Raw genomic sequence first — 19637 nt, forward strand, 5'->3', positions numbered from 1 at the left:
AAAAAAAAAAAAAATCCAGCCAGGCGCGGTGGCTCATGCCTGTAATCCCAGCACTTTGGGAGGCCAAGGCAGGTGGATCATGAGGTCAGGAGTGCGACACCAGCCTGGCCAACGTGGTGAAACCCCGTCTCTACTAAAAATACAAAGAAAATTAGCTGGGCATGGTAGCAGGTGCCTGTAGTCCCAGCTACTCAGGAGGCTGAGGCAGGAGAATCCCTTGAACCCAGGAGGTGGAGGTTGTAGTGAGCCGAGATCACGCCACTGCACTCCAGCCTGGGTGACAGAGTGAGACTCCGTCTCAAAAAAAATATATATATATATATATAAAGTTTAGCTGAGTATGATGGCGTGGGCCTGTAGTCCCAGCTACTTGGGAGCCTGAGGCAGGAGAATCAAGTGAGCCTGGGAGACAGAGGTTGCAGTGAACTGAGACCCAGATTAAGACACAGAGCATTGCTAGCATTCCAGGGGGCTTCTTCCTTATCCCTCCCTGTCAGTATCTCTAGGGTACCTGGCATGCTGACTTTTCTTCCCAAGGATGACTTGACTTGGTATTGAGCTACTCCTGAGTTCTTCTCACTCTCCTTGATACAACTCACTTGACATATACAAGACTTGTTCTTGTGGTAGCAGCTCATATCTGCTTGGCTTGTGTTTATACCTCCCTCATTTACTGTTTTCTTACCTCCCTTGTTAGTGAGTATCTTCACAGCTGAATTTTAAGCTCCTTGAGAGCAGATATTGCTCACAGGCAATAGCACATTTCTATGAACATAATAGAAACTCAAGAAAATACTAGTGTTGAATGCTTTGAGGGGTGGCAGAAGCAGTAAGCAGACAGTCAAATTAAGGCAACTACTTCTCTCTTCATCCTCCATGTAGTTTATTTCTACTGTTAACACTTCATGTAATGTTGGGGGTGTGCATTGTTTTTTGATTGTGTAAGATCATGTATGCATTCGACTCTCAGGTTCCATTGTGGACAGAGTGGCAGCAGTTGATTCAAAGAATAAAAATGCAGGAGGAGAAAAGGTTAAACAGTGAAATCAAAGAGAATGAGCTTGCTCTGGCTCCTACTGTTGAAAGAACACTGGACTGGGCATTAGAACCCCTGGTTCTAGTCCTCTGCCACTAACTTGTGTGACCTTAGACAAGTCATTTAACTTTTCTGAACTTCAGTTTGTCTGTAGTACAACAGAGGTAATACTTTCTGACACATTGCACTCCACGGTAAGTCAGCTGTGTTCATAGCTGGAAGGCACTTTGACCAAAAGAATTTAGAGTATTGTCTCCACAGGTTCATATCTCCAAGTCAGGTAGGTACATTATCTTTCTGCTTTAAGATTCAAACTAGACTGGGATAAAAAGGTGGGAAGGCTGAGTTTGTAGAATCATAGAAGATTAATACCAGCAGGTATTTTAGAGATCATTCCAGTCCAACCCTCTCATTTTGCTTCTGAGTACACTGAACCACACAGAGATAATTTTCCCCAAGGTTTCATTGAACCAAGCCTGGATTCTGGGTTCCATTTTCACTGCTGTGCTGCAAGGGTCTATGTAAAAAACAAAAGGTGATTTGCTCTTGTTACTGTCTGGAGACAAGAAAGCTCTGGCCTGTGTCCTAGCAAAGAAATGATTAGGACTTTTGTCTGAAGCTTTTGCAGCTCTAAATTGACACACCATTTCAGCTCAATTATTGCCTGCCTTTTATTTATGGGGACAATAATCTCCCAGCACTTATTTAGTGCCTATTAGGAGTTTGCCACTCTGCTAGGTGCTGTGGGTGGGGTTTAGAAAAGATTGAGATCCATTCCCAGCTCTCAAAGAGCTTGGTGTGGGAGACAAGAGTCACAATGAGAGAACAATGGAAGGCAGTATGTGATTCAGAATAAAATGAGTAGTGCAGGCAATAAATGCTGTACAAGTTCAGAGGAGGGAGAGAGCTCCGGGAGCTGGGGGAGGGGGATTAGTGAGAGTGCAATTTTATGTGGGTTTTTAAGGATGGTAGGATTGTTTATGCAGATGTGGGGGAGGGCATTGAATTTGAGCTTGTGTGTGCATGCACGTGCTTACATGTGTGTACACATGCAAATGCAAGGATGGGCAACAATAGGGAGCCCTTAGTGAACACTTTCTGTGCACCAGACACTAAATTATGGTCCCCAACGTTCAGCTCATTTAACTGTTCATAACCTCATGGATTTGACAATAGTATCTTTCAATTAATAGATGTGACAATTGAGGCACAGGGAGGTTGAGTAAATTGTCCAAGGTGACACAGCAAGTAAATAATATAAATGGGATTAGATTAGAATTTATATCCTAAAAACACTTTGTTATTCTACTTGTAAATCCAGAATAAAATTTTAAGCCCCCTAACTGACCGAACAGACACACCCTCCAACATATACTCCCTACTTGACTGAGGGGATCTGGAAAGAAAACTTGAAAAACTAGTTCAGGCCAGCATGATGGTTCACGCCTGTAATCCCAGCAGTTTGAGCAGTTTGGGAGGCTGAGGCAGGCAGCTCAGTTAAGGTCAGGAGTGCAAGATCAGCCTGGCTAACATGGCGAAACCCAGTCTCTACTAAAAATACAAAACTAGCAGGGTGTAGTGGCACATGCCAGTAGTCCCAGCTACTTGGGAGGTCGAGACAGGAGAATCACTTGAACCTGGGAGGCAGAGGTTACAGTGAGCCGAGATCTAGATCTTGCTACTCTGGAGTTTAGGCACAATTGATCAGCATTAACATTAAAACAGAGATCATAAGGCTGACAAAACAGACTCTTTGTGTCAATAAGATACCGAATTCTAACCTGACCCAGGTATAGCACCACCTGACAGATAGCAGGCCCTGAAGGAAATCAAAGTATTTTACCCCAAAATGTATTTCTTTGACATATTTTGAAATGGCCTTGCAAAGCTATCTCTTGTGGAGAAAATCTACCTTCTGTAGAGAATCTCCTTCCCTTTCTAGGTCCTTTCATGATCCAGGAGAGATTTAAGTAAGAGAGGAGCGCCTTTTATAGTTCAATAAAATATTTTACATCTATTCTCTCTGAAAGTTGCTACCTGTAGGCTTCATCTACGTAGCAAGAATCTTGGCTTCCACAACGTCCCTTATCTTACCTCAAGCATTTCTTTCTGCTGACTTCAACTCTTTAGACAAAGCATAATTTTTTCAACCAATTGCTAGTCAGAAAATCTTTGAATCCACTTATGACTGTGAGCTCCCCCCAGCCACAAGAGATGTCCCGCCTTTCCAGGCCGAGACCAGTGTATACCTTACATGTATTGATTAATGTCTTTGCCTGTAACTCCTGTTTCTCAAAAATGTATAAAACCAAGTTGTAACCTGACCTCCTCGGGCACATGATCTCAGGACCTTCTGAGGTTGTGTCACGTGTCATGGTCTTCACATTTGGTGTTGAATAAATCTCTTCAAATATTTTACGGAGTTTGGCTTTTTCTTCAACATGCCTGTGAAAAAGGAATTTATGGTTCAGGTTAGAAAACTGGCCTGGCTACAGTCATCAGTAACCATAGTCATGGTTGCAAACTAGGGACAGTCTAGGCCAAATTTCCAACAGAAGCTCAGGTGGAAATTGGAGGGATTACTGAAGCCATTGGCTGAGTGCTATACCTTCATTCTTGCTTCCTTGAAGATAGTAACTTAAGGTCTTGGGATGCTGTCTGCCATTTCTAGGTGCTCCACAGGTTTGTCTTTAATGTTCCCTGGTTACATTGCTGAGGATTTAACAAAACACCTAAGGAGAAAGAACTAGTGAGCCTCTGAATCAAGCCTTGTATGTTGTCGTTCTTTATTAACTGGCACTTGTATTACCGAAAAGGGGTCTGAATTCAGATTCCAAGAGAGGGTTCTTGGACTTGAGCAAGAATTTGGGGCAAGAAAGAATTCCTAGTAATGTCAAAGCAAGTTTATTAAGAAAGTAAAGGAATGAAGAATGGCTATTCCATAGGCAGAGCAGCAGCTTAGGCTGCTAGACTGACAATACTTATGGTTATTTCTTGATTATATGCTAAACAAGGGGTGGATTATTCATGAGTTTTCTGAGAAAGGGGTGGACAATTCTCAGAACTGAGGGTTCTTCCCCCTTTTACACCATATAGAGTAACTTCTAGACGCTGGTGAGAGTGATTTTACCATGCTAATGCATTATAATTTGCATATTATGAGCAGTGAGGATGACCAGAAGTAACTTGCATCAGCATTTTGGTTTTAGTGTGGTTTGGCAGGCTTCTTTAATGCATCCTATTTTATCAGCCAGGTCTTCCTGGTGTATAATCTTATGCTGACCTCCTAGCTTATCCTGTGACTGGAATGCCTAACTTTTTGGGAATGCAGCTCAGTAGGTCTCAGCCTCATTTTACCCAGCCCCTATTTAAGATGGAGTCGCTCTGGTTCTAACGCCTGTGACACTTGGAGAACATCAGGGCTATGGCAGATGTCGTACAAGCTTGGAGTCACACAAAGCTACCTAGCTGTACTTGTTTGGAAAACCAGACTTGGAGAAAACGGGAGGGCAATGGCCTGATAATACAGTAGATTGCATTTTATGTTTTGAGCCTGGCTTGCAGGCAACATCCAAAAGTGTTTCCTAGGCAAGGTGCCTAAGTGTTTTCTGAATTTTCTTCTAACTCATCTTGAGTCTTCAATAAATATTAAATCAACATGAGGTAGGTCCCGAGAAGGTCCTTTTCCTGTTCCACTGTCTCAAGAAAAGCATAACAGCCAATGGGTAAAAAGGAGCAGGTATGAAGAGGGGATCTTATTTCAGTCAGTTGCCTTTATCCAGGTTTTGGGCTTAGAGCTGTTCCTCCACACTCAGAGTCCTGGCTGGCCTTGTAGGTTAGGAAGCAACTGCTCTCGGGAGAGGGGAAGGGGGAAGGGGGGGGGCGGGAGAGAGGTCAAGGGAAGCCTCTCTTCCTCCCACTGGCCTACCATTAAAGGTTTGTTAGGAGAAAGGGAAGAAGTGGGAGAGGGAGAAGGTGTGGCAGGGGTGGTCTGTGTGGAGAGGCAGAGTGAAAATACTGGATCAGAGCAGGAGGGGGAGGAGTAGGGAAAAGAAGCCCACATCCTAGGCTCTGAAGTGGGGAGTGGGGGAGTGGCTAGAAAGGGGAGAGAAGATGCCTTTCTGGTCTTGCATGAGGCTAGCGTTTCGTGGCAGAAAGGAGGAATCGCGAAGAGGAGCCGGCTATACCAAGCACATACCCCAAAGCCAAGTTGCTCATTAGAAAGGCTTATTCGCTGCACAAGAAGTTGGTGCGGGCCGGCTAAGCGCCTACTATGTGTCCAGTATAGAAAGAAAGAAGTGCCCTGGAGAACTAGGTCGCGGGAGGCGGTGCCAGTCAACAGGGCTTCACCGAGGGGGCGAATTCCGTACCCGGTTGTGAAGGAGGGTGGCTGTGCACGCGTGCAGGCTCCGAGTGCAGAGGACGAGGCAGGCCAGGGAGGAGGAGGAAGGAGGCGGAGACTGAGCCGGAGGAGGGGGTAGGAGGAGGGAGAGCCGAAGCCGCGGAGGGTGGGAGGTGTGAATGGTGGACCAGTCAGGGGAGTGCCGGAGGCAGAAAAGGGAAGCAGGCGAGGAGGAGTAGTCCTGGCCGGAGGGCGTGTGGCGGGGTCCAGAGCTGAACTGGACGAGGCGGGAGGGAGGCGGTGGCGTTGGCAGCGGCGAGGGGGAGGAGAGAGAGAGAGGGGAAGAAGGAGGAAGCGAGCGCGGCTGCTGCAGGGGGAGGAAGACTGGGAGGAGGAGCCGTGCGCCGCGGCGGCGGCCGCCAGGGGAGCCGAGCGCTCGGCGCGGGGAGCGAGGGAGCGGAGCAGTCGCCCAAGCCAGGGCCGCGGGCCGAGCTGCCGGTGAGTAGAGCCCCGAGGGGCGCGGCTGCCGGTCTCCGGGGCCGGGCGGGAGGCGCGGGAGCCTGCGGCGCCGGGGCGGAGGGAGGGGGCCGGCTTTAGTCCAGCCCCCGGCTGGCCCGGCCTCCCGCCCTCCCTCCGGTTTCCTCCCGCCGCTGCCTGCGCGAGGGGGGCAGGTCCCGGGCGGGCCGCTGGCTAGGGGTGGTGCTGCCGGGAGGGCAGGCGTCTGGGGCCGGAGGGTGGAGCTGGGGGCTCGGGGGTGTACCCGGGGGCGGGAGGCTGAACCGGGACGGCTCTAAATTGACTGGAGGGGCCAGTCGGCGGCGAAGTTGCTAGCTGGGGGCAGAGACGGCCACGCGGTTGCAGGAGTAAGAGATCCCTCTGTGGCGAGTGCGTGAGATGAGGAGCCCGGCGTCCCAGCCATCCCCGTCGCCCTCCCCGCCTGCCCGGCCCCGCTAGCCCCTCTCCTGGCCTCCGCGTGTCCCCTAGCTCTGACCCCTTTTGCCTCCCGGTTCGCTGCCGCAGCACTGCCGGTCCCCTTGGCCCCCGCCCTGACCCTCTCGGCCTCCGGCTTCCCTGACCCCTGCTTGCTTCGCTACTGCCCGGTTCCCCTTTTCTTCCCTTGCTAGTTACCCGTCCTGCTTCCTAATTCCCGGTGCAATTGCCTCTTTGAGACCTTTTTTTTTTTCCTCTCCTTCCTTTTAGATTGGCCAACGGCTCCTTTCAACCCTGCCTCGTTGGTGGCCACTGGAGAAGCGCGGGGGGCTCCCCCAGACAGCCGTGGGGACAAGTTAGAGCCAGCACTTTACCCCGGGCCTCGCGTGTAGCTTCCCCTCCCCTGCTCACAGTGCCCTGGTGTCTGGAGGGGGGTTGTGGGGGTGTGCCCGCCTTACATGGTCCACCACTCGGGCAACCCCCTGGGCTCGTGTTCCATCTCACTCTTGCTTCCTGCACTGTGGTCAAGGAGATCCACTTTGCATCATGTCCCGGTATAGCTACAAGAGTCTCCTGGACTGGCTCTATGGGGGCGTGGACCCCAGTTTTGCAGGCAATGGGGGCCCCGACTGTGCTGCCTTCCTCTCTTGGCAGCAGCGGCTGCTGGAAAGTGTGGTGGTCCTGACCCTGGCCCTGTTGGAGATCCTGGTGGCCCTGCGGCACATCCTGAGGCAGACGAAGGAGGACGGTAGGGGTAGCCCTGGCAGCCAGCCAGAGCAGGTGACCCAGCGGCCAGAGGAAGGCAAGGAGAGCCTGAGCAAGAATCTGCTCTTAGTAGCCCTGTGCCTGACCTTCGGGGTGGAGGTGGGCTTTAAGTTCGCCACCAAGACCGTCATCTACCTGCTCAACCCCTGTCACCTGGTCACCATGATGCATGTGAGTCTGTTGACTTTTTCCTGGGCAGCCTAAGTGATAAGAGTCATTTGTGTGCTCAGGACACTCCATAGTGTACAGCACCTCACCCGGCGGGGAGTGGGACCCTTAAAATGATTTTCCAACGAGTGGCTGCCCTTGTGCCAATTTCAGGTTTGGCTTTCTTTCACCTTTGCACAATGAGTCAGCCCCACAGTGGAGATGAGGAACCTTGTGCCTGAACCTTAGGAACGACTGGCACTCATGCTGGCTGCCTCTCCCCTCCCAGCCCTACCCTACCCTGGCCATGCACAAGCAGGAAGTCCAGGCCCAGCCAGGTGCCCTTTCTGATTCACATCAGTGGACCATGGCCCAGCTCCCTTGCCTTCTGTGGTAGTTGATTTCCCAGGGGCCTGGTGACACCCTTTCCTGGAGGTGGTCACATAAACTTTCTCATCTACACTGTGGTACTTTGGGGAAATACTTTTACGAATTTCTCTGAATGACTCTTTCATTTGGGAGTTTATGCTTTTAGAGTGAGGTCTACCTTTGCAATTAGAGTCGTTGGAGCAGCACCAAGCTCCTACTAAGTGAGTTCTGAAGGAGGTCCCCAGTCTGCCTTATGAACTTTGGGCTTGTGATCACTATGGTGAGAGGGTATTTCTTTCTTTCTTTCTTTTTTTTTTTGCATACCTCTCCATCTTATCACTGCCATTCTGTCTCTTGTGGTTATAGTCTGAGGGTGCCTAGGAAGCTGATTTCTTTACCTCCTCGACTTCTACCCATTAGTGGTGCTAAGGAAAACAAATGAGATTGAAAAGGCAGGTTGCCAGATACATAAAAATAATCTGGGTGAGGACCAAGAGTGAGACTGTCTGTACTCGGCCCGTGTGGAGAGATGTTCTAAAGCTAGAAAACCATGGAAGAGGAGGAAGAGGAGAATGGAGGCACAGTCAGTCTTTTTTAGATTTTGGGCTATGGAAAACCCAGTGTGTTTTATTCAGGGCAGTTTTGAAACCTGTCTTTAGCACCTTTATTGCCTTTATGTTTGTAGAAGGTTATTGTTCAGAGACTAGTGACAACCTAGCTTGGGGCAGGAGGTTGACATTATTATCTCCATTTTACAGGCCTGGAGGGCTTCAGGAATGAAAAGTCATTTGTTTGTAGCCAAAAGGTGAATTGGTGCCTGGATTGGAAAGCACACCCATCCACCTTGAGGTTGCAAGCTGTCAACCCCAAAGTGAGGGTGGCAGTGGGTGGTGGGGCACTCCTCTGGAAGTCTTAGGCAGATGAGCACCACGCTGCCTACTCATGGCTTGGATACTTGCTTGCACTGTGTTCCTAGGAAGTCATTTGATTGCAGGCTCCTGGCCTCAGTTTCTTGCAGACATGGTAAGGAGATATGGATAACTTTGAAATAAAGCGGCTATTTTTGATTAGGTGGCTGTAAGCATCGGGGCTGGAGTGGGCAGCATTTTTTAAGAGAGGGCTTCTTGGGAAGTAATGCCATTCACAGGAAGTCCAGGGCTGTCCCAGCTAGACCTTCTGTGTAAATTTGAGTCAGTCCTCTTTCTTTCTTTCTATTTTTAATGAACGGGCTTTTTGTTAATGAGAGGAAACAACGCATCTCAGCCGATGCTGTGTGAGGCTGTCGGGACAGGAGTGCTTTTTTAGGATGGCAGGTGGTGAGGGTCAAAGGGTGCTTCTTCTACAAAGTGGTCTTGAGGCTTCTGACAGCCACATACCTAGAAGGTCAACAAAGGACTAAATTCAGCCTGACTGGGGTTGCTGCTGGTGTAATGACGTCAAGCCTGGCAGGACCATGGTTTTTACAAGAAAGATTTTTAGAGGCTCTTAGAAGATTCTGGAGAACTAGTGCTGGCATTAACTCATTGTGTGACTTTGGAGAAAGTACTCTTCCTGGGCCTCAGTTTGCCTACCTGTAATATGAAGCAGAGTTGCCTTCCTGGCTCTAGACCGTCTATGTGATTCTTGTCTCTCTAAGTCATAGATGGGGATACAACAGAGAGCTATTCTGAAATGCTTTTGACCTCCTTGTGTGGAAAAAAGAAAGCTAGTTTCTTCTCTGTGGAAGTCAGGTGACCAGTCCCCATTCATTGTTTTCTCCGTGTGTCTCCCCAGTACAGTAAACTCAACTGGGCCATGCTTGGGAACACATGCAGAGGATGATGGCAGACTGTGAAACGTTAGGATGGGGGCTTAGAACACACCATGCTGAGGAGTTCTTGAGCCCCATCAGAATTATGCTTCGTTGTCCTTTTCCCCTAAGTCACTGCTTTGTATCATTTAAAGAGTAACCCCTGGTATACCAGGAGACCTAGCCTCTGATTAATCCAACTTTCTATACCCTCTATATGGGTTTTCCTGGGAAGCAGGAATGTATGGATTGTTACAAGTTGATGAATCCTAAAAAAAAAAAAAAAAATTAACAGCAGATGGTTGGAAATAGTTTTCTGACTTGGTTGCAGAATGACCAATGATGGTATGTATACCTAGAACAACATAACACCTTTTATTTATCTAGTACTTACTGTTTATAAGGCACTTTTGTATACATTGTCATATTTTGCTTAGGGCTGGAGAAAGAGATGTTAAAATGTTTCCTGCAACAATGTATATTCCAAAGAGGAGATACTGTGTAAAAAGAAATGCTTTGACAAGTGAACTAGCTGAATTAGGCTATGTTATAGTGGCAAATTCTGTGGAATTTAGAAGTTGTAACAAAGAGAGATATTAGCTGAAGTGAAAGGGATAGCTTAGCAGAGACATGTCTGATATGTGTCTCTCAACAGGATGACTCAGTTTTGGCTTTATAGAAAGGCCTTCTTCCTCAGAGAGTCAGTGTAACTTTGTAACAAGGGAGGTATTGCTTTAGGCCAGGAAATAGATAAGTTGGAGGGAAATTGGTTAGACTCCCCATCTCTCATTTTTCAGTCTGCAAAATACTCATTCCCAAGACCTTGTTATACAGGCTCTCGTCATAGCCATGCTGCCTTTGGGTGACTGCCAACTTTAGTAGCATAAGGAGGAGCAGTACTTGTGTCCAAGTTCTGTTATTGATTAATATTCATCCTGTCAGGTTTCTTTTTGGCCTTGTCGGATTTCTTAAATGTGTCCTGGGACTGGAGACTGATACAGGCATGTATGGTTGACATAGCGCCATCTCACAGCTAAACCTCCAGCCAGACATGTTTGAGTGTTCTCAATATCAGCAAGCACCAAGGTTAGCACATGGTTGCTAAACACCTTGCTAAATATCAGTGGTGTCTATCAATTATACCAATAAATATTTCTTCAAGCATGGCTAGTCCCATTTTGCTTACAATTTTGGCAGGTATGTGTGGCAGGGAGTGAATTTATGGAGTGATTATTCTGTTTACCAAAAATCACCCAGTAAGTTAGTGGCACAGGTGGCTTTAGAACTGAGCTGCCACAGTGGGAATCTGGGCTTAGCAGGAAGAGATTCTCATAGTTTTTAAGTCTTTAAAATCTACAGTTTCTCAGCAGAAGGGTTAAAATGCTAGATAGTGTGACTGTTGTAAAGACACTGGTGGTCTTTATTTAGTGGCCCTTTACCCTCCTTGAGTCCAGTTATGTTGCCTTTGTGTTAGAAACTTAAGAAAAGTATCCTATTTGGGATGTCTTGTTTAATAGTTCAATTCTTGGGCACAGAACTTAGTGGGGTGCAGCATATGCCGTTTAACCCTTGATGTCCGTGTACATAAGGTAGGCTGTATCCTGGCTGGGCATTTGGCAAATAATTGGTGCTGTTGACCCCTTAGTCCCAAGCTGTTGGTTTTTAGTGAGTAACTGAATCCCATCCTTTTTTAGAGCTTCTGTAGCTATTTGATTTTTTTTCTTCTTTACAATATATTAGAAATCTAGCTTCAACCAAATATGGCTTATCTGCTTTTGGTTCACTGTATGATTTTTCTTACCTCCTCCCTCCTTACCAAAAGTATAGAATGACACACACTCAAAAAGTCCTGAGCTTCTGGTGAAACCCTTTGCAACTCACTGAATACACACTGTTGCATTCCAGTTGTTATGTGATGGATATGTTTTAGAGAAAACCTGATGGATTTGAGAAACTTGGCTTTCTGTTTTCCCCCTTGACTTCAGACCAGACACACCTCCTCATTCTCCATCTGTTGTCTGGAGCACTGATTACTGTTCCTGCTTGGGACTGACGTTGGTGGGTAATGGGTACAATAAAGGATCCAGCCATCTGCTGACAGCTTATCAGATGAACTGAGTCCTGTGTCATCAGTCCAGGGGGACACAGGCAATGATGTTTATATGGGCCTCACCAGTGAAGCATGACATTCCTTTTTAGTTTGTTTTATTTCTCCCCCCAAGGAAATTTGCAGAGAATTTTTCCATCTTTCATTGTTACAGTCTTCAGGGGCGTCCACATAAAGAGAGGTGCTGCGGATCAGTGAATTAAACAACCCACAGACAGCCCCGGATTTAAAATTATGATGCTAGTTTTGCTCATGGCTTGCTACAGGAACCTCAGCAAACTATTTAACCTTTTCCTATCTCAGTCTTCTCCATGAAATGGACCACGGGGAAATGAAGCATTTGAATTCTCTGAATAACTGTGTGGTCACTTAAACTGAGAAGCTAGGCAAAAGAGGTCAAAGATGATAGATGACCAGTAGACTTTTAACTTCAGACTCAGAAACTGACACAGCTCAAGTCCTTTTACCTTTTTTGATAGCTTCTAGAAGGCATTCCTCTAATCATTTTTGATACTTTTCTCTGGATCCTTGCCTGTGTCTGGATACCCTTCTCATGCACGGCGTATAAAACTGGACACTAACTCTTACCAGAGGTCCAGCCCACATGAAGCAGAGAAGAAAGATTTTCTTTCCCAGTCTTTTCATGCCTTGTACCTGTTAACACAACTCAGCTTGCTTTTAAATAACCGTATGTTGCTGGCTGTTATTCAGTGGATGGTCCACAAGCTCTCAGGATTTTTATCCCTTTGCCATAGATGTGCTGCCTTCTTCTCAGTCTTTGTGAGACTTGTTTTAGTTTCCTCCCCTCGCTAAATGCTCCCTTGAAGATTCTCCTCTATGAAACCTTTCCAGATAAGCCTGACCTGACTCTAGTTATTCCAGTAACACATTTTGTCCTCCTTTCCCAGCCATATGAATACTTATCAGAATATTGGGCTCTTTAATGAACTCTTTAATGAATACCTTTGTGTGCATGTAGGTAATCTTGCATTTGGCCAGATCACTTTTTTTTTTTTTTTGTATGTTTCTTTACACCATTAGTGGGAACACTTTTTTAAACTAAAGGAATAAAGGGTTTTTCCTTTGTAACTCCTTCCAGAGCTGAATATAATACTGTACATGGACATTAATATGTACCTGGATAATGGTGACTGACTGATTGATGGAACTGACTTTTTGCTTTCCTTTTTTCTTTCTCTACTATGTTCTCATTAAAAGAATCTTCCTGCCTGTTTTTTGAAATAGCCACAGGTGTGAGGCAATCTCAGGCCCTGCTCATGCATCTTTTTGTAGAATTTCCATCACAAAAGAGTTGGTTATTAGAATCTCTGTCCAATCTTGGCCTGAAGTGTCTGCTTTTCTGCCAATCAGGAAATTACGCTGTTGGATCTTGATCTTAATCTCTTGAACATGCCAACTTTCTTGCTTCTTAATACCATATCAATAAAAAAATGTTATTAAGCCAGAGACTCGCTTTTACTTTTTCTCCCCTCTTGTATTTTTCAGTGGCCAGCTCATTGTTATCACGCCTTATTGAAATGAAGAGCCAGGCTTCTCTGCTTCTCCCAGTCTTTCACATATTTTGGTATATTGAGAATATCTTGTCTCAGGTGCTCTTCTCCTGCCAGTAACTAGCTGAGTGGACATGAAGAGACTATGGATGTTTAGAGCCATGATTGCCAAACTTTATTTGTAGAGAAGTCTCTTGGAAGCTTGTTATAATGCAGATACCTTGTTCTCTACACCGTGATTCTGAGCAGGTCTATGATAATGATGGAAATCTGCATTTATACTAGCACTTGGGTGATTCTAATGCTGGTCTTCCTTGGACCCCACTTTTAGAGACATTATCTAGTGGCTAAAGTAATTAGGTAGGAAGTTGGTTCAAGTGCCTATCCTAACTGAGCATGAGTCTGGGTGATCTGTGGGCAAGGCTTTAAGTCTTCTGGCACCACCTCCGTAACTGTTAAATACTGTGATTCTGATTAGAAGTTGAGGGTCCCAAGTTATTGTGAAGGGGGTTTTAAGGTAGCTATACAGTTCCAGTGGCTTGTTTGGTGACTGTTAGTTATGTCAATGGAGTATTTCAGCCAGGCCACCTTTATTACCTTCCAGAGGTATATTCCATATCCTTCCAGTCCTTTTATATTCCCCCTTTCCAGTCTCTAAGATCTGCAGGGACTCACAAGAGGGAATGCTGACACATGGTTGTTGCATGCTAACTCTATTTGCAAGACTCTTGTTTTAAATGTTCGTGGGAGTTTATTCTTTCTTACATTCACTCAGCAGATATTTATCAAATGCCTATTTTGTGCCAAACATTGGTGCCAGGCATTGGTCAAAGAGAAATAAGAAGCAGTCATTGCTGACGTACCTTCAAAAGCAAAGCCAAAAAAAGAAAAAAAAAAGTAGCCTTTGCCCTCATTTTGCTCACAGTTTTGATGAGATGGACAAGGAAATAGATCATGTATAGTAACAGATTTGAACAAAGCATAGAGGACAGGGGTCTTTTTTTTTCCTAATGCAATTAAGGGAAACTTCCTAGAAGAGGTGACATTTGAGCTGGTTCATGTTAGCTCCATGAGAGCAAGGACCCTTGGTTTTTGTTCTCTTAGTGCCTGGAACAGGGACTGGCTCCAGTAGGTGCTCAATAAATGTGTTTGAATGAGCAGGAGTTCAATTGGGTGACAGAGAAAAAAAAGATTTCTAGGCATAAGAAACAATAAGTGCAAAGGCTATATGCTATCTCCCCATTTCTCCCCCACTTACCCCAGTGTTCAAGTGGACAGGAAGAAACTATGGATGTGGAGAGCAGTGATTGTCAAACTTTATTTTTGAAATAATCCCTTGGAAGCTTGTTATAATGTAGATGTCTATCTCTCTACACAGCAATTCTGAGCAGGTCTAGGGTGAGGATGGGAATCTGCATTTATAACAAATTTCCAGATGATTCTAATGCCTGTGAGCCTTAGATGTTACTTTGAGAGATCACAACATAAGTTCACAAAGTTGCTTCTCCCTTCACAGAACAGTGTCTCAACTGTAACCTGGAATTATTTGCCTGTTATCATCAGGGGTAGATGTCTTACTTCTCCCTTGGCCAACTAAGTGAAACTCTAGGAATGCTCTGTCATTTCTGAGCTGTTAAGTGAACTGTAGATGCCCTGGAATCCTTGATAGGGGATGACATAGAAAATTGTGTTCTCTGTGCTGTCTCAAGGAGGGCCCACACTGTTAAGGACAGAGGCCCAGAACATTGGGGGTAAGGGAGCAGACATTAAATGTGAGAAACGGGAAGATAGCAGATATCCCACCTGTAACTAGTAGGGGATTTTTAGTGGGTCCTGAATGGTTGCTGCTGTAAAGTCCAGCAGCACTGATGAAATGTGGTGCTGGCTTGCTTGCTTGCCTGCTTTCCTTCCTTCCTTCCCTCCTTCCTTCCTTCCTTCCTTCCTTCCTTCCTTCCTTTCTTCCTTCCTTCCTTCCCTCCCTCCCTCCCTCCCTCCCTCCCTCCCTTCCTTCCTTCCTTCCTTCCTTCCTTCCTTCCTTCCTTCCTTCCTTCCTTCCTTCCTTCCTTCCCTCCCTCCCTCCCTCCCTCCCTCCCTCCCTCCCTCTCTCTCCCCCCTCTTTTCTTTTCTTTTCTTTCCTTTCTTTTTTTTTCTTTTCTTTTGTTTTGTTTTGTTTTCTTTTTTTGAGACAGAGTCTCACTCTATCACCAGGCTGGAGTGCAGTGGCACGATCCTGGCTCACTGCAACTTCCATTTTCCAGTTTCAAGCAATTCTCCTGCCTCAGCCTCCTGAGTAGCTGGGACTACGGGCACGCACCACCATGCCCGATGAAATTTTTGTGCTTTTAGTAAAGACGGTGTTTCACCATGTTGGCCAGGATGGTCTCGATTACTTGAACTCATGATCTGCCCGCCTCGGCCTCCCAAAGTGCTGGAATTACAGGCGTGAGGCACTGTGCTCGGCTTATGGTGCCATCTTTCTACCTTTCTTTTTTGTGTCTCTTCTTCCCTGTTTTCAGGTCTCACCACCTGACCCACACCATCCAAGCTTGCCTTCTTCTAGAGTACTCCAAGCTCCAAAACAATCCTTTCTCTAATTCAAAATGCCCATCCCATCAGAGGAGATGATAGCCATGAGGGGATTAGAAAGAAAGCAGTTTTATTTCAGAGTTTCATACTGAAGTATGAGTGGACAGACTCCACTTGGCATAAGGGAGAGGATGTGTTTTAAAAAAGGGCCTTTTTACCCTAATGTAATATTTAATTGGTAGACTGTGTCTAGTGTTTTTAAGCAGGTGTCCTTTCCTGTGTTCCTTCCTCAGGTTTTGGCCTCTTCTCTCCCCCTTATGCCCTTGATCAGAAAAACTGAAATTGTCAGTGCCTTTCCACCCTACTTGCTGACTCTTAGGGTTTCGTATTAATGTAAATCTCCCTCCACAGTACTTTGATGCAGTAGTTAATCTGAAGGCCTGGGGAGGAACCCTCTTCTGGGCACCAGTCAGTCCTCTGTGTTTACTTGGTTCTTTCCTGGCTACACAGGGTAGCGCTGCACATCTGTCAGTTCATGGGCATCAAGGCGCTTGGATTTGTTGCCAGCATAGGATCCTAAAGGAGAGGGTTTGGGGGAATCTCTTGATTGCTTTTGGTTCCTGTCTAGTAGCTGCTGGAGGAAATGGCACAGGGAAGAAGGATAATGTGAGTTTTGTTCTGAGCCGGGTGATGTTGAGGGAAGGGAATGGATTACAAGGAGCCAGGAGGTCAGAGAGGATTAGCCTGTGTGGCAGAAACAGTGCAAGCTCTGCCCTGGGCCATGTGTTTAGGTGGGTAGGAGAGGGAGGAGTGAGATCATCTGGAGAGGAAAGGAAGCATGGTACCATCCTAATTCTAGCTCAGTGCCTTCAGTCTCCCCCTCTCCATCACATGCCAGTGGTGGTATAAAGTCAGGGTGTATTTTGCCTGTGAATTGAATTGTCTTTGCCAGTCGACCAGCTATGTTTGCAGAAAGTCTCTGACTGACTGTGCTCTGGCTATTGCTAGCAAAGAGACATTTCATTCAGGTGCTGATTAAATAAGGTGCAGAGCCAGATTGCACATTAAGGCCCTTAACTATGGCTCTGGGAGTCCTGGGTAAACACTTATTAGATGTTCTGGGAAGAGCACAAAAAGGCTGATAGGTGTTCTCTTCAGAAATCAGGTTGAAGGAAAATGAGGGTTAAGAGAGACTTCTATAAAGAGTTTTGATCTTCTTTTCCTGCATTAATCAGATTTGAGTGGGTGGTATGTACACATCAGGGCTAGATAAGTTTCGTCATTGGAATTTACTTGCCAAATTCTAGCTGGGACGTTGTAGGTTTGGATTGGGACATAGCAGGGTTCCTGACTTAAGTAGGACAGTAGAAATGCTTCATTCTCCTAATGCATGTTCAGCTTAGTAGATAGATTCGTTGGACCATATTTCCGGGTTTGGGTTTGAGCTCTATCACCACGTGACCTTAGGCAAGTTACTTAGCTGCATCTGTAAAATGGGAGTAATAACAGGGTTGTTGTGAGGGTTAAATGAATAATTTAAATCAAGTATTTAGAAGAATTTCTGGCTTATTGTATGCACTGAAGAAATGTTAGCAGTTATCAATAGAGTAATAATATTACTTAACATTTTGAAATCACAGTGATGTACTGGGATAGATTACAGTCTCTAGGGTGGTAAAAGCCTGGATTCAAATTCTACCACTAGCTCTGTAACCCTGGGCAAATTACTTAACCTCTCTGAGCCTGTTTTCCCATATTCATCAAATGGTATGATCAAACTTGAATATACCAGAGTTGTTGTGAGGATTAAGTGAGAAAAATGAGAAAATACTAATAAAGCACTTAGGATAGTATCTGGCACATAGGAAACATTCAATACATTTAAGTGATGATGATGATGATGATGACGATGATGATGTTGGTGACCAACATGACGAGGGTGATGATGACAGTCATCATCATTCTTACTATGGCTGCTGCTTCGAGCTTGGGTTTCTATTGTTGCAGTAAGATGGTAGGGATTTGATACAGGAAAGTTTTTCCATGAAAATCTTCCCTGGCATCGTCATTTCATGCAGTGGGCAAAGGTATTGGTTTCATGAAGTTAGCACCCATGTAATAATTTCTGTGGGACAGGGTTGCTTTGCAGTTTGAGGCCTAAGGACACGTTTATGGGTAATGTGAAGATATTTTAAATTATCCAGTCCTTTCTGGGTGACTGGGCGATTCTGTTTAAAATAGGCAATTCTTCTTACATCTCATTGTTAGGAAACTTACCTTTCCAGGGACCTATTGGCTTAATTATTATTGCTGTTTATTAATGGGCTGGCTCTATGGTGCAAAGTATCTTGAGATTGGTAGTCTAGGAAACCAGTGAGTTTGTGACAGAAGTATGAAGGGAGTGGGTTTGGGGCAATGGGGTAGACATAGATTGGTGAATGGGTTTTTGTTTGTTTTTTTACTTTTTCATTTATTTCTTTTGATTAAGGGGAGTGTAACTTTTTCCAGTGCCACCTATTACCAGTTTGGTAACCGTTGGAGGAGAAAGGGCAGACCCCAGAGCTCCTGGGCAAAAGGCAGGTTTCAGATGGAGCAGTATCTTAGCTGAAGGAGAAGCATGGTATAGTGGAACCTGTGTTGCTTTCAGGAGAAGACCTCACTGTGCCTTGGCTTTTCGCATCAGCAAATGGACAGAAGAAAACCAATTCTTCCTATATCTCTGGGATATGGTAATCCTCTCTCCTTAAGACCAGCTCTACTCCTTTTCAAGACTTTGCTCTGGGGCCTCATTTTCAAGACTGTGCTCTGGGACCTAAGCCACCAGTCAGTAGAGAAGACCCCCTTTCAGTGCAGCCTTCTGGAGCCTAGACCTTGGTCATGTGATTTCAAGCCTGGGGGTATAGGGGGAGGTGCTGTATCCTGCCAGGGCCATTGGAAGGCCTCTGGGCATATTCCCAAGCATTGTGGGTACAAAGGCTGTTTCTTAGTCTTGGAGTGGGAGAATTGAGGAGGCTAAGGTTATGTTTTCTATAATCTGGTTCCCTGGAAGAAGAGCTGGTTTAGAGGGCATTTCTAAACAAACAGTAACTCAAATAAACAGCAGCCCTTGGAAATTAGCTATGGAAGTTCCCCATTCTAAACCTAGTTAAGATTGTAACAAAGGGCCCTCTTCATATCAGCACTTGTTCATTGTTGGTTTGCATTTGTTAAGAGTTTCCTTTTTTAAGTTCCAGGTACTTGAGTGTGTGTGTGTGTGTGTGTGCGTGCCCCAGTCACTTTACTCCCTGCGCCCTGCAGGAATGCTGCTCAGGGTCATGTGCACAAGTGCCTCATTATCAGCAACACTTTCATACTTGGTCCCTTGGGTAGCCGCCACTGCTGGCTGCTGCTTCACGTGGGTATTTCTCCCTATTTCCTGGACCCCCAGCCCCACAGAGAGCTTTGGCACCCTGAGGAAAGGGGCCGCCTCTACATTTGGATCTCCCTTTTGCTGCTTGGCAGCTGATTTTACTCTGCTTTCAAGTTCACCTCTTCTCAGAACAGCCCCGCAAGCTAGCACCAAGCCAAGGTCATGTTCCCTTACTTGCATGTGGGGTTTCTGGCTAGTTAGCCAAGAGAACTGATTGACCCTCAGCCCTGTGCAGAATTTCAGGGTAGTATTGTCTTGGTCATCGGAGTCAGGGGTGGCCTTTAGGCAAAGGCTGCGTTAGCTTTGTGGAGAAGAATGTGAAGCCCGCCGTGTCACAGGGTCTCCTGACGGGCTGGGTAGTGTTTGGCCATATCTCACAGCCAGTGCTGTGTTTGCTCAGATGGACGCACATGGAAACCAGGCTAGGATCATCTTCCCAAATGTCTTACTCCCTGCTTTGGGTCTGTCCTGAAAAACAATTTGCAAAGTACATTGTGGTCTGCACCTGTTGTTTTTTCATCCCCCTTTTCCACAGTCAGTTTGCAGTGAATGGAGGATTAATCTTGGCTCTTGGCACTTGTATTTTCTGTTTCCTTTCTTTCATTGGGGTTAGGTTCTCACTTTTCAGTAATAACTGTCCATGGACATTAAGGACAGCTGGTGCCCCTGCTCATTTAGGGTCTCCCTTAGGCCTTTTAAACAGTGG

At 46.0% G+C, this 19637-nt stretch overlaps 2 protein-coding genes across 13 annotated transcripts in view; one reads left to right on the top strand and one right to left on the bottom strand.

Annotated features, from left to right (window-relative positions):
- The window catches only part of LOC108316529 (wiskott-Aldrich syndrome protein homolog 1-like), a 9994-nt gene extending 3138 nt beyond the window's left edge, over positions 1–6856 (bottom strand). The window contains exons 1-3 of the mRNA XM_037744977.1: positions 6847–6856; positions 5407–6064; positions 3362–3481 (exon numbers count right to left, since the gene is read on the bottom strand). Of these exons, the coding sequence (XP_037600905.1) occupies positions 3362–3481; positions 5407–6064; positions 6847–6856 (788 nt within the window). The remainder of the gene's footprint in view (positions 1–3361; positions 3482–5406; positions 6065–6846) is intronic.
- TMEM164 (transmembrane protein 164) overlaps positions 5655–19637 on the top strand; it is a 168075-nt gene continuing 154092 nt past the window's right edge. The window contains exons 1-3 of one of the 12 annotated variants that reach the window (XM_037744967.1): positions 5655–5876; positions 6579–6663; positions 6963–7244. In XM_037744967.1, the coding sequence (XP_037600895.1) occupies positions 7236–7244 (9 nt within the window). In that variant the 5' untranslated portion in view covers positions 5655–5876; positions 6579–6663; positions 6963–7235. Of the gene's footprint in view, positions 5877–5942; positions 6264–6578; positions 7245–19637 lie in introns of those variants that run through there. The other 11 variants (XM_037744969.1, XM_037744974.1, XM_037744975.1 and 8 more) reach the window with 11 other exon arrangements.

The sequence above is a fragment of the Cebus imitator genome, unplaced genomic scaffold (assembly GCF_001604975.1).
Source record: "Cebus imitator isolate Cc_AM_T3 unplaced genomic scaffold, Cebus_imitator-1.0 Scaffold189, whole genome shotgun sequence".
NCBI lineage: Eukaryota > Metazoa > Chordata > Mammalia > Primates > Cebidae > Cebus > Cebus imitator.